The 13,800-nt window shown below is 46.8% G+C and overlaps 1 protein-coding gene across 2 annotated transcripts in view; it reads right to left on the minus strand.

The window, feature by feature from the left end:
- Positions 1–13,800, minus strand: part of DEPDC1B (DEP domain containing 1B) — a 479,942-nt gene that overhangs the window by 90,698 nt on the left and 375,444 nt on the right. For both annotated transcript variants that reach the window (XM_069627327.1, XM_069627326.1), the window contains one exon: positions 8,711–8,877. In XM_069627327.1, coding sequence (XP_069483428.1) covers positions 8,711–8,877 — 167 coding nt within the window. The remainder of the gene's footprint in view (positions 1–8,710; positions 8,878–13,800) is intronic.

Raw genomic sequence — 13,800 nt, forward strand, 5'->3', positions numbered from 1 at the left:
AGCCCCGGCGGAAGCCGTAGCGCCTTATCCCACCAGGCCCCATGCTGCTGTGGGCCTCCCTTTCGGCCTGAATGTCCATCTGGTTGCTGCCTGATTAGAGGAAGAGATCCTGAAGCTGCCGCACCGAACCGGGGGTTACCCGTGTTATGTTGTATGCTTGTGACTGGCCTATGCTATGGAGTCACTGCCGTGGGCACTAGGAATACAATTGGACAAGCCAACATTGCTGACCGCCGTGGTACATTTCTGGTGGTTCCTACCCTGCTGCGATGTACCCTGTGTACTACGTGGACTGGAGATATAACATAAGGGACAACACCAAATCTACTTTGTTGACCTCCGTATTACGCCTGTGTGCGGACAGAGACCCAGCACCGTTTGTAACCCTCATTCCCTCAGCTGCCGGGCGGGGTGCATGCTGTTGTGGGGTCTGCCCGACCCCTCCCCCATCCTTTTTCTTCCTCATCTCTGGCGATAGGGCGACACCATCTGGTATAGGGGAGACGTCGAGTGGATCCCATTCCCCTCACCTGCAACGACTGGGGACGCCAGCTGCTGCAGTGAGTGACTGAGTGTGACACGCCACAACCCCCTTGTGCGACACTGCTGGCCTGGCCTTGGTAGGAGCTGCTTACATATTGGATTTGGAGGCCCTGCATAGTCACCTGCTATTCTGACTATGCCTCACAGCTGGGTGCCCATGGTACTCTGCAAGCAACTTACATTGCTTACAATCATCCATTAGCCTGACACTTGGGAATACGGCAGCATCGCTCACGGTGGCCGGTCCTGCTGTTGGCCCACTGCCTGCTCAGGAAGGGGCAACCACCTTGTACATATGCCAGTGGTGCAGAGAGATATTGGAGCAGCTTTAAATTCCTGGTATAGCACACCAATACCCACGCTGGGGCGTGCTGGTAACCTTACACGACTGGATTCTACATAGGCGTCCATTGTAACCCATACTGGGTCCAGAGGGTTTGCTGGTGTGCGCGGCTGTGGGCTATATACTGACGAAACTACATCATACTGGGCACTTCTGGCTGGCTGCTTGAGTGATTTTCAGGAGGCACCCTGTCCCGTATAACACCTCCCTCGGCCTTGAGAATCTAGCTATAAAGCTGTTCAGGCTCTAAATCAAACTCTGTGGAGTGAACAGTGCCTCCACTACTTGTGGGACTGACTGTGGGACTCCATCAATCACGCTCCAGTGGATATTGTGCCAAAGAAGTGGATAGGTTGACCTTCTACTGGTAGATAATTGCGTTATGACCACTCCCGACACAGATCCTTCTATAATTTCCTCCGGAACTCGCTATCGCCTCTGTCCATACAGTGCATCTCGCTCAGACTTCACAGGGAGGCAGAATGACGAAAGGCTATGAGAGCAAGAAAAAAGGTCCAATGGACTTCTACACTAACTCTCGCGCCAAATCCGCTGGAGTCGCTGAGCCGGTGGCCCTTGATGACCAGCCCTTGGCTTCCGTTGCTACTAGAGATAACCATTTGCTGGCGGCAATGCAAAATGGATGACGGTCAACATGAAACTGGACGATATCATATCCACAATTGGCTCCCCGAAATCTAAATTGGAGAAGGAGGGCGCGCGCATAACTGTGGCAGAGACGCAGATTGGCGACACAGAGGACAAGGTCGACTAGCATGATCGCGATATAGCTCAGTTGCAAGAAGAGGTCAACAAGATCTGCAATAAATGTGAAGACTTGGAATCACGCTCCAAGCGCAATATCCGCATTATCGGGATCCCAGAGGCAGCCTGCAAGGGCCCAATGGAACCCTTCATCGAAAAATTGCTGAAATCAATGCCTGAACCTTCAAAATTCTCCCAGCACTTCCTTGTGGAGAGGGCGCATCGTGTACTGGCTCCGGTTCCCAAGCTGGTGGCTCCCCCTCGCACTACCCTGGCTAAACTACTCAACTATCAGGACAGAGATCTCATCTTGCGCTTGGCCAGGGAAAAGGGTGCACTGCGATTCAAGTACTCCGATATACACATACCTGGACTTCTCAGCCAATGTGCAAGCTAAACGTAAATCGTGCGATCCAGTTAAAAGGCTGCTACGCATGAGACAAGTCCCCTACTACTGTATCCGGCCAAGCTGCGCATCCAACATGGTGGGCGCGAACACTTCCAGAATCCAGCAGATTCTACAACCTACATTAGAAGCCTCCATTTCATCTCCACTTCCGAGGCAGGAAGGTGGGGGTGGCCGCAGCCCCCCCATCCCCTACAAACAATGATCCTGATATAATGGACAATGACTGATTAACAAAGGCATTGTAATATTTGTAATATGCTTCATAGTGCTGAAAATGGATACACAATCCCCCTCTTTCCGGGGCCGGCTGTGGATACTGCAGCCTTCTGAATGGTAGCAGTGCCTGCTCAATGCGCAGCCCAAGTGATTTCAAACTAGTTTTTGTTTTCTAATGGAGGTCCATCCTCAAGTTGGGGGTGATGACGTGGGAAGTGGGATGGAAGTGTGTTGAGTTGGGGGGAAACGACACACAAGCAAGTCAACGGTTGCAGGGGTTCAAATGTTTTTTTTGTGCTATTATGTTCCTCACTAAAAATCAATGCAGACTGTCCCTCGATTGCACACCGCAGTATTATCCTTTGTTTTTCTTCATGTGTGTTTGGGCTTTCACTTAATACAATCATGTCGCTATAGACAATAAGATATCATTCATGACCTGGAACATCCGGGGCCTAAACCATCCTATTAAGTTGCGCAAGGTGGTTGCGTACATTAGCTGCCAGGCCCCAAAAGTGGTGATGCTCCAGGAGACACAGGCCCAAGGGACGCTTAATGAAAGGTTTGCCAGGAGCTGGGGATCGCAACGCTCTTATACCAACTACTCTTTGCATGCTAGAGGGGTGATGACATTGATACACTGCTCACTTCCCTTTCAGGATTCCAAGCGCTGCGCAGACCCACAAGGGAGGTACGTGATCTTATGGGGTAAATTGGCTGGCCTCGACACAACACTTGTCAATACATATGGCCCCAACCTAGATGACCGAGTTCTATGGCCAAGCGCTGGGCATCCTGATAGGGGGAGCTTCACTGCTCCAGAGCTACCCAGTGCGATTTGACGAACACTGGCCACACAATTCTGCATATTATGCAACAACTCAACCTGGTAGACGCATGGAGAGATAACTCTGGTACACGAGAATACACCTAATACTCGTCGGCACATGATGGCTCAGTTTAGGATTGACTATTGGCAGGTTCCGGCCATGCTCATGGCACAGGTGCAGGACTGTAGGATTCACCCTCGAAAAATCGGATCATTCTCCTGGTACACTGACAGTACTCTGGGATGGGCCTGGCTTCCCCCTCGTCCCCCCGACCGTCCATGGCGCATTCCCTCCACAGGTTTACTAGACTCTGTCTTTTTGGAAACACTCTGTAAAGGGGTCAAAGACTTTTTTTCATAGAAATGAGGTTTCTGTACGGCACCGTTCCACAGTTTGGGAGGCCTTTAAGGTGGGGGTTAAGAGGGGAGGTGATCTCTATAACCTCGGGTTCTCTGAAAGAAACAAGACGTAACTTGGGTAGGGTCGAGAAGGACCTGAGAAAACTGAAGAATGAATATGGCACCACACACAACAGAGCACTACTGGGTCCCACATAAGGAAACTTGCTGACATTTAGGGAACTGGCTGACAGGGAGGTTGCCTGATGTATTACCCCATTAAGTCAAGAAGTTCTGGGGAGGCGAATAGACAGGGACAGTTTCTTGCCGACACCATTAGACCTGAGAAAGGTGTGCAACATATCACAGGTATTAAGGGGCCGTCTGGACTTCTCATCGCTGCACCAGGAGCAATCAACAGTGAATTCCTTCAATACTACAAGACTCTATATTCTGCTTCCGATGGGTGCACTGGTGCGGAACTGGAGAGCTATGTGAACGAGATCCCACTCCCTATGGTGCCACAGGAAGCGCAACTGGCACTGAATCAACCTCTAACTCTTGAGGAGATCACTGAGGCAATCAAGGCACTCCCTTCTGGTAAGGCCCCTGGCTCTGGTGGTCTAGGCATTGAATTCTATGAGGAGCTCTGTGATATCCTCGCCCCCAGGCTACTGAAGGTGTGGGAGGAATCTCTCCAACTCGGTCGGCTACTCCTTTCGCTCTAAGAGGCAGTAATTACAGTATTACTAAAGCCCAACAGATTAGCCTCTTAGATGGCCTCATACAAATCATTATGCTTACTCAATTCGGACACCAAGATATTTGCTAAATTACTGTCCACCCGTCTCCTGCCCTGCAGGTCGTCCCTGGTCCACCCAGACGAGTCTAAGGGTGTATTCTCAGCCGCTCTATGGCATTCAATCTCCACAGGTTATTTAGCATTATCTCTTAAATTGACCCACATGCACAGGCCGTGGCTGCATCGCTTGATGCCGAGGAGGCTTTTAATTCAGTCTCCTGGCAGTTTCTCTTTGTGGCTTTCCAGCAGAGGCTATTAGGAGGTCTCTTTATACAGTTTATTCATCTGCTATATGCTTTCCCGGCTGCAAGGGTCCACACTGGCGGCAAACTCACCAATCTTTGTTACGAGTCATGATACACGACAGGGCTGCCCTCTGTCCCCTTTACCTTTCACGCTGACAATTGAGCCCCTGGAATGCATAATATGACTTAAAAACCCTCACAGAGGCTTTCATATAGCTCGCCCGCCACAAATAATCTCTTTATGCCAATGATACACTGTTGTATATTCGATTTCGAAATCCGGCACAAAATTTCCACGAGTACTCTATTCATTCAGGGTATCGAATTAGCAAATCTAAATCGGAACAGTTCCCGCTGACCAACGCCACCTGCACCAAGTCAGACCTGCTAGGATTTAGGTGGGTCCCACATAAATTTAAATATTTGTATATGTAGGTTTTGCGCACACATCGCTTTTTGCTGGCAAATAACCGTGAAGTATACTTATTGGCACTGGCGTACAAGCTGGGACTCTGGGCTAGATTCCCCCATCTCACTATATGGCAGACTCTTTCTATACTGAAGATGGAAGTGGTCCCTAAACTATTGTACTATTTCAACATCCCCGTCTGACCGGGACGCACGTTCTTTGATAAATTACGATCCTTGGCTATTTGTTGTGTGGGGGGAGCTGGAGCCCAGCGGATGAAGTGGGAGGGACTGACCAGGCCGTTCAAACAAGGTGGCCTACAAACCCCTGATTTTGAACTATACTAACTATACAAACTATATCCCGCTAACAGGCAATCACGAACAAGACTCACTACTCATCAACCAAATATACTCATTTATACAAAACTGGATGGCGAATAATCGCCTTTGCCTCAATGATGACAAAACACAGATACTCATAAAAGGTTCTACCTCCACAATCGACTTACTACAGCCCACTTATAAATCATTTATCATCGATGGCACATCAATCCCAGTACTCAAACAAGAAAAGACACTGGGTGTCTACTTAGACGCTTCCTTAACTATGTCTCAAGTAAACACACTAGCCTCCTCCACATCCAAACTCATCTCCCTAAGCCGTAAATTTCTCTCACCCAACAATTGCGTTACGTTAGCAAGAGCACTTATACTATCTAAGCTCGACTATTGTAACATCCTCTTCCTTGGCACCTCTAAAACCAACATAGCCAAACTTCAGCTCCTGCAGAACAAAGCCCTCCAAGCCGTTCTAGGTATTGAAAAATCTGAACACGACAATCACTGGCTCCCTATACAAGTTAGGATACTATTCAAAACGCTAAGCATCATGCACAAATGCATTGCCAACAAAGCTCCCAAATAACTTATCAACACAGTCAATAAGAAAGCTCAAACCAGACTTCTAAGATCTAATAACTCTCACCTCGATATCCCATGATATAAAAGAGAGAAAGCAGGGGGCAGCGGCTTCAAAGTCCTTGCGCCTAGAACCTGGAACTCATTACCCACCAACATCAAGACTGAAACCTCTTTTCCACAATTTAAAAAAGCATTGAAAACCTGGTTATTCAACCAATACTAAGATTAGCCTAGATCCCATCAGCCGCCTGTATATATACTGTAAATAATAATATCACTGTTTTCCTTTGTATTCCTATGTTTTATCATCATGTTTTATTATCAAAATGTAATTAACCACTGTCTGTAACTACACTGATACCTCTGGGTCTGGCCGTATAACAAATGTAATAAATAAAATAATATATTGTTTCGCAGGAACGGTTCGCCAGCCATTGTTATTCCTCTCAGGAGTTCCCGATCCATAGGGCCCTGGAGAGGTACAGTGCCTCCCCCTTGAGCCTGAAATCCATTGTCCTTGCTAACAAGCATGTTGATACTTGTATGTTTGATCCGGTCCGCATAACTGTCAACGCGTAGGCAAGATTATTTAAAAAACTGAGTGATAGCTCCATACTGTGGGGCACTTCCACTATGGAACTGCCCTGACCTTCCCCCAACGTATGCCAGGGACATTCAGAGAACATGGGCCCCAGGGGAGATGCCGACCTTACACAACCTTTTCCCAGATGGGTCTTGTCAGCCATTAGGTCTTCTCTTAAGAACTGGGCAACAACCCAATAAAGTTGTTGCAGTACTTCAGAATGAGAACAGCGGTCCAGAGGCGATGGCCCTCGTTCCCAGATAACTCCACAACTGTGAACCACTGGGGATGGTGGTGTCCAGCAGGGACCCCAGAAGGCTGGTATCCAGACTGTACAAGACATGTCAGGATGCTCAAACGTTTACTCACAATGCTAGAGGGAAATGGGAAACAGATTTCAATAGCGCAGTTGACGACAGAACATGGTTACGGTGGTGCCGACTGACGAGTGAGGTCTCAATAAATGCTAGGTTCAAGCCTATACAATTTAATGTACTAAATCAGCTACATTACACACTTGCACATGTGGTTAGGTTTGCACCCACATCCAATAGTGAATGCGCCAAAGGTGGTGCTGATGCAGCGGACTTTATACACATGTATAGAAGCTGCCCACGGATTGCCCAGTTTTGGCAATCAGTTGCAGGCACTTTGTATGAGATCACTGACATCCCCCTACACTCTCGCCCCCCAAATACCTGTTTGGAGACATTCGAAAGGTACTTGTTAAGATACGCTGCCTCTAATTCCGGTTGTCCGATTGCCAAAAAATGTATATTGAAAGATTGGAAATCGAAAGCTGCACCAGATATAACTGTATGGCTCAAAGAACTGACATACGCCAACGAAAGGGAGGAGGGCTACTTTTCATTGGTGATATCCAGCTGTATGCCCAAGGACATATGGGAACCATTCCGGGAGTATCAACGGAGGGTGAGGTCTGCTCAATAGCTGTACCATGAGATTATATGCCTAACATTTTATGTTGATTTTGCATAGCTTATTTGATTGCTTATTATTGTGCTCAAACGCGATTGTAACAAACTAGTATATTCATGTGATTCGAGGTTGTATGTCTGAAACTGCACTAAATAAAGTTTTAAAAAAGAAAAGAAAAAAGCCGACATGAATAGGGAAGAGCACGTGGGATTACTAGGCCAGAGGCCTAAGCCAGAATCGCAGGTGAAAGCGGTCCGTTCCCGTCGACGTGGAAGAGAGGACTGGGGAATGGCACCAGTGGGCGGAGTCTGGGGACTGCATGCTCCCAGGACCGCGCATCTAAATTTGAAGAGTAAGATGATTTTTCTTGTGAAAAAGATTACGTCTCCAGTCCCTAGCGAGGGACGACCATACAGTATGGAGGAAAGGGGACAGGACGTAGGAGTATGGATAGGACTCCCATTGCGTACAGGTTTAACCCCACAGCCAAGACCTATCTCACTGTGAATGCATGTGTATATTTCACAGCCAGGTTTTGGAGGGCCTGGATGCCCCCATCACCTTTGTACTCAGGACGTTGGGAGCCAGTGAGAATGATTAAATCACTGAAAAGGAGGCCTTAGCATGTTGCTGCACACCATGTACTTGAGGGCATTTGTGGAGGCCCCCCTTATGCTGTATACCACAGCCACAAGTTCTTTTTTTTTTTATCTTTATCTTCTCCCCATGCAGGAGTCAGGTTTAGCCACTACTGCATATCAAAGTGATTAGTGAGCATGTAGGAGAATAACCTTTCTGTGGTTAATGTGCCCGGGAAGCAGAATCCCTTGACAGATTGCTGATGCAGTCCCCTGATAGGAATGTTGAGCACTGCTATGATGTGAGGTAGCAATGGGAATCCGCTATTGTAAACAGGATGACTGGATGAACAAATTATCAAAAGATGATAAAGGAGGAGCTTGCCGAAATCTTGGGGTGTCTAAAGTGGTTGGCTCATTGAAAGCTTAGGGAATGTGAGCATTTGAGACAAAATCATGAACGTAGAATGGAGTTAAAGAAACGTATTCTTCAGGGAGAGTGTGAGCTTGGACAATGACCAACTGTGCTTTTTACAGGTACTGGCTTCCATATTAGTTTATAAACTTTGAGGAAGGAGACTTTGTTATCACAAATTAGAGAAACAGCACAATTTTAAGATTTCCCACGATTACAGGTATGTCCCTCAGAAGAGTGAAAGTGGTGATGTGCGAAAAGCAAGTAAACTGTATGAACGCTGGAAGCGCACCAAGTCCTGAAAAAGCTTGGCATACATTGAGAAGTAGCATATCGTGAGCAAATGTATACCAAACTGGATAATGTACAGACCAGCATCCGTGTTCCAACAGATTCACAGAGAGGTGGAATTTCTCGGTTTAAGCTGATCTTTGCCATCATTCTCATCAACAGCTGCAGCTTCCTTCGATTTTCCGGTGGCAAAAGAAGGCAGCAAACCTGAAGAGCTTCAACAGCTACTTGCTTTTTCTGTAGCAAACCTGTATCAAAATGTAGAATAAGTTTCAAATGCTTATATAATTGTGCATTTCATTTGTTTACTATTGCCAGCTACACTAGAGCAATTCAACTGAAAACCTAAGTACATTGACAGTATGTTTAAAATACACAATACATTTTCGTAACGTAAAACTCCAGATAGTGAAACGGCAGAGTGAATACAAAATGTAAATCAATGCACAGCATTACGTGCTATGAAAAGGCAGGGGTATGTTAAGGGGGTGAAGCATAAGCATATTATGAAGCTTTACTTGTTCTGCAAACTGAAGTTGGGACTGAAAAAGTTTCAAAGTGCCCAACCGAAGCAAACCGGCATCCAATGCATACGCAAATATGGGTTAATTGGTTGCCTGCACACGTATGCTGCGCCGTGGGAATAACGCCAAGTAAAGGGAGCCGAAGCATAAGAACGCAAAGAGCTACCAGTAAGCCCAGATAAACCAGATGGATTACCGGGTTGCCTGGCAGTGTGCCACCTCATGGAAACTGAACAAGAGATACAAAGGGAAAAGTTACAGTATTTTAAGAACCAACATATGAATGCGTTATTGAACCCATAAGAGTGAAAGCAACAAAGTGAAGTGCTCACGAAAAAGGGACAAAGAACCATTTGATGAAAAAGGTAGTGAATATTGAATAGAACTGTGTGAAACAAGAGTGGATAAGCCACAGATGGGCTAAAGTAATTTCATGCTTAAAAGGAAAATTCATAGCATAAAGTCCTAGCAGGAGAGTATACCAGGTGAAGCTGAAGCATGTGAACTGTTAATCTGGAAAAGAGAATCTCAAGGAAAACCATGCCCTTTAGATGGAGAACAGAGATTTGGAATGGATGTACAATTTAGTCATAAGATGGGTCTAGTGTATGTATACAAAAACAGCAAACATCAATGAAGACATGTCTCACCATATCTGCTAACAGGGTGTGACACTAGCTAGTGATAGATCCTATACATAGGATAAATGGGTGGCAAATTGGGGGGTGGACAAGGGAACCTAGACACAGTGAAACATTACATTAACAGTCATGATTGGTACCCACATTGCCAAAGAAACCATGAAAACAGTAGTATTGCCTCTTTCAGGAAGCACCTCAAGACCTTCCTCTTTTCTTCTGCCTTTGCTCCCCCTCTCCGCTGCTGATCTGTTCTCTCGGCATCGTGCACCTGGTCACCCTCTGTCCTCCGGGCCCAGGCACCTGCTCACCCTCTCGCACTGCCTCCGGGCCACCCCTTGCACTTGGATCTGCATCTGTACCCATACAGCAACCACCCTTTTCTTCCTGCACTTATCAGACCTACCCTGTCTGCTGCCCTAAAACTAGCACTTGCAAATCGATGGCTGCACTACCACTATTTATTGCCTATATTATTTATTTATTATTTATCTGTTTCTCCTTTGCTTTGCACTTTCCACTTCTCCCCCCTTCCAGGCACTTTTCCCCTCTCCCTCTCCCATCACTTGCGTGTTCTCAATGTCACTGGGCCTAGTAAGATCGCTATTTTGTTCTCCCCTGTTCCCCTACCTTGCCACGCTCTGAAACACTTGTGTATGAACGTCATAGAAACAAAATATCAATATCAATACTACAAAAGGTATACTCTTTACCACGTGCACACTACACAGTAAATATTTAGAGCAATAAGGGAGATAAAAACAGAAACAAGAATAGTTTAGATTTGCAGGACTCCTTGCGCTCCCTGGGAAGGCACAGATTGATGTAACTAGTGACAGGAGTGCCACACCAGGTCATAATAAAACCACCGGGTAGTGCTACTAACTAGGACGTATTCCACTCTTAGGGCAGACTGTAGCCACAAGAGTAAAAAAAGCATTTCCTAATACCATTCATTGAAAAATCCACCGCCATCAACACATTCATTGACAAAATCAGCAAGATCCTCCAGCACAGACACCAACTCTGCATCCACAGAATGACCTTGAGTCCCTCCTCGCAAAATCTCCACACACTGAACAACATTCAAGACACTCGACAGAGGACCTGGTAGAAACCCTAGCCACCGTCAAAGCCACATCGTATACAGATAACATCCTCCCAGCATACATCCTGAAGACCCTCCCCACAGAAGCTCTCCTTCCCTACATGGAGATCATCAACAGCTCCCTAACTCAAGGCACCCTCCCATAGAGCCTAAAAATAGGACATAACATCCCTCTACTAAAGAAAAGCACTTTGAATCCAAACAACCTAGCTAACTATCACCACCTCACCCATCTTCCCTACCTAGGAAAGATCGAGAAGCAGTAGCCACACAACTGCAGCAACACATCGACACCAACAATCTCCCCCAAACCTACCAACCTGAGTTCAGTCACCTTTGAAGTTCCACAGGGTTCCATACTCTCCCCAGTGATCTTCAATCTTTACATGGAGCTGCTGGGAGCCCCCCCCCCTATTCACACAACATCCACCAATACACTGATGTCCCACAGCTATACCTCAAAATTGACCTCCATAGACTCAAAACCAGCCTCGCTCTGATCCAGTCTTGGATGACCAGTGCATACTGGAAGCTCAACGTCTCCAAGACCGAATTCCAACTCCTCACCAACAACCCTCAACACGCAGACATGCATACATACATGCATGCATATCAACCACGAACTGGGCTTCGCACCAGAGCTCACCTCCTGCGCCAAATATCCCGGGATCCACAGACAAACACCTCTCCTTCAAGCTACACATAGCTAAGAAAAATCAGACAAACCCTTCCTCCTTCCTGACAGCTTTAGGTCCTATCCCGCCTGGATGGGGGCAATGCACTTCTCAAAGGCCTCCTGTCATCCTCCTTTGTACCCCTGAGAAGTTTCTTAAATGCAGCTGCCCGCCTCATTGAGGGTCTACGCAGATACAACATCAGCCCAGCCCTCATCAACCTTCACCGAATCCCACTGAAAGCATGAATCACCTTCAAATCTTGCTGCCTCATCTGTAAGGCACTCGCCCTCAAGTCACCCAGCTACCTAGCGTAGAAACTCAGCATCTCCGGCAGACAGCGCAGCACCAGAAGCCAGCAGACGTGCAGACTCGAAATCTGCTGTTGCAAAATGAAAGGAACAGTAAGCAAACCTTCTCTGCCTACGCCTCAAGACTATGGAACCTCCTACCTGTCAGCATCAGACGCGTCCCCATGCTCCTACAATTCAGAAACAAACAAGACCCACCTCTTCAAGGAATCTCTCCTCCTCAACACTAGGCCATCATGTTGTCCCTTGCACAACCTAACTAGCTATATGCCGGTACAGCTGTACCCCTCATTTGGGCCCCTCTGTATCCTACCCATGCTGTATATCTGTTCTGTTACCTCTAAAAAGCACTCCATTATGCATCTGTACTTTTGTATACACTTCTGTAAAGTGCTTAGTTGCTTCTCAAAGCTAGATACGCGCTCAAATTATAAAATAATAATAACTTAATGCAATGCAGGCATTTACAAATTGAGAGAAAGTCCAGAGCACCAGCTAACATTCCAATCTTTAGACCTAAACTCCAGAGACCAAGAGAGAACCCAGGAAAAATGTCACTGTCCAGTTAAGTACCTGTAGCAGTCACTTCCAGAAGTGTTTAATTCAAGTGTTTTAATGTGGCCAAGGAATACAGCACAAAGTCATTTAATCAGTAGGAGGTTTGGCCAGCTATGGTAGTGAAAAGCTAGGTAAATCCATTTCTCTCCACAGGTGCATAGATGGTGCCAAACAGGAGGCCCCAGTTAAGTTCCCAGTGAAGAGATCCAGGGCCAGGTGGGAAACCCAGAAGCCCCAAAACAAGATGCAGCACAGCAAGATTTGTTCCCCCCAATTTGAGTCAATGAGAAGAACAAGTTACTTACCAACTGGTAACGTTCTTTTGACTGGATGTTCCTCCAACGTATTCCTCATCTTTGACATGTAATGTCCACAGCTTGGCTGTTTCGGAAATATTTCTGCAGTGGGTGCCCTGCGTCGAGTCAATGTCCCTCAAAGGCCTCCGTCGAGGGTGACGTCATCGGATGTTATAAGTAGAACGCACGGCGCCCATTGCCTCAGTTCATGTTTTTCTCCACCTCCCACTCATGTGGGCCCAACCAGCGCAGACTGCATTCAGCCTTGTTGGAACACAAGCTGCAACAGCACAGGAAATTCTTCAGAGTGGTAGGCTGCGAGGGCGATAAGGAATACTTTGGAGGAACCTCTAGTCGAAAGAACGTTACCAGTTGGTAAGTAACTTGTTCTTCGAATGGATTGTGTCCTCCAATGAATTCCTCATCTTTGACAGACTCCCAAAGCAGTAACCAAAGGTGGAGGAGGCAGAAGAATGTAGAAATACCCAATTAAATGGCAGAGTAAAGCACAGCCTTCCCAAAGGCCACATCCTGAATGTGTGAAGTATCTAGGGAATAATGCTTAACAAACATGTGGATGGAAGACCACGTTGCAGTATCACAGATGTTCTTAACAGGAACACCCCTCTGTAGGGCTGTCGATGTAGCAATGCCCCTGGTGGAATGAGCCCTCAAGCGGGTCTTTGCCCGCAAGTCTACAGCACTCAGAAATCGTGAGGATGATCCACTGAGACAAGGTCTGTTTAGAAACAGCCTTGCCCAACCTGTGACCACTGTACCCCACAGAGAGCTGGTTGTCCACTCTTACCTTGGACGATCTGGAAAGATAGAAGCTTAACGCTCTCCTCAGGTCCAACCTATATAGCCGTTCCTCTTCCATACTAGGATGTGGAGGAGGATAGAAAGCAGGTAGCACAACCTTCTGACTTAAGTGAAAGTCAGAGACTACCTTAGGGAGGAAGGAAGGACGTACTCTCAATACAACTGTCCTTGTGGAACACAGTAAAGGGTGGCTTAGAAGACAGTGCCTGCAATTCGTTCACTCTTCTAGCAGATGTTATT

This window comes from Ambystoma mexicanum, chromosome 6p (assembly GCF_040938575.1).
Source record: "Ambystoma mexicanum isolate Mex_15411 chromosome 6p, UKY_AmexF1_1, whole genome shotgun sequence".
Taxonomy (NCBI): Eukaryota; Metazoa; Chordata; class Amphibia; order Caudata; family Ambystomatidae; genus Ambystoma; species Ambystoma mexicanum.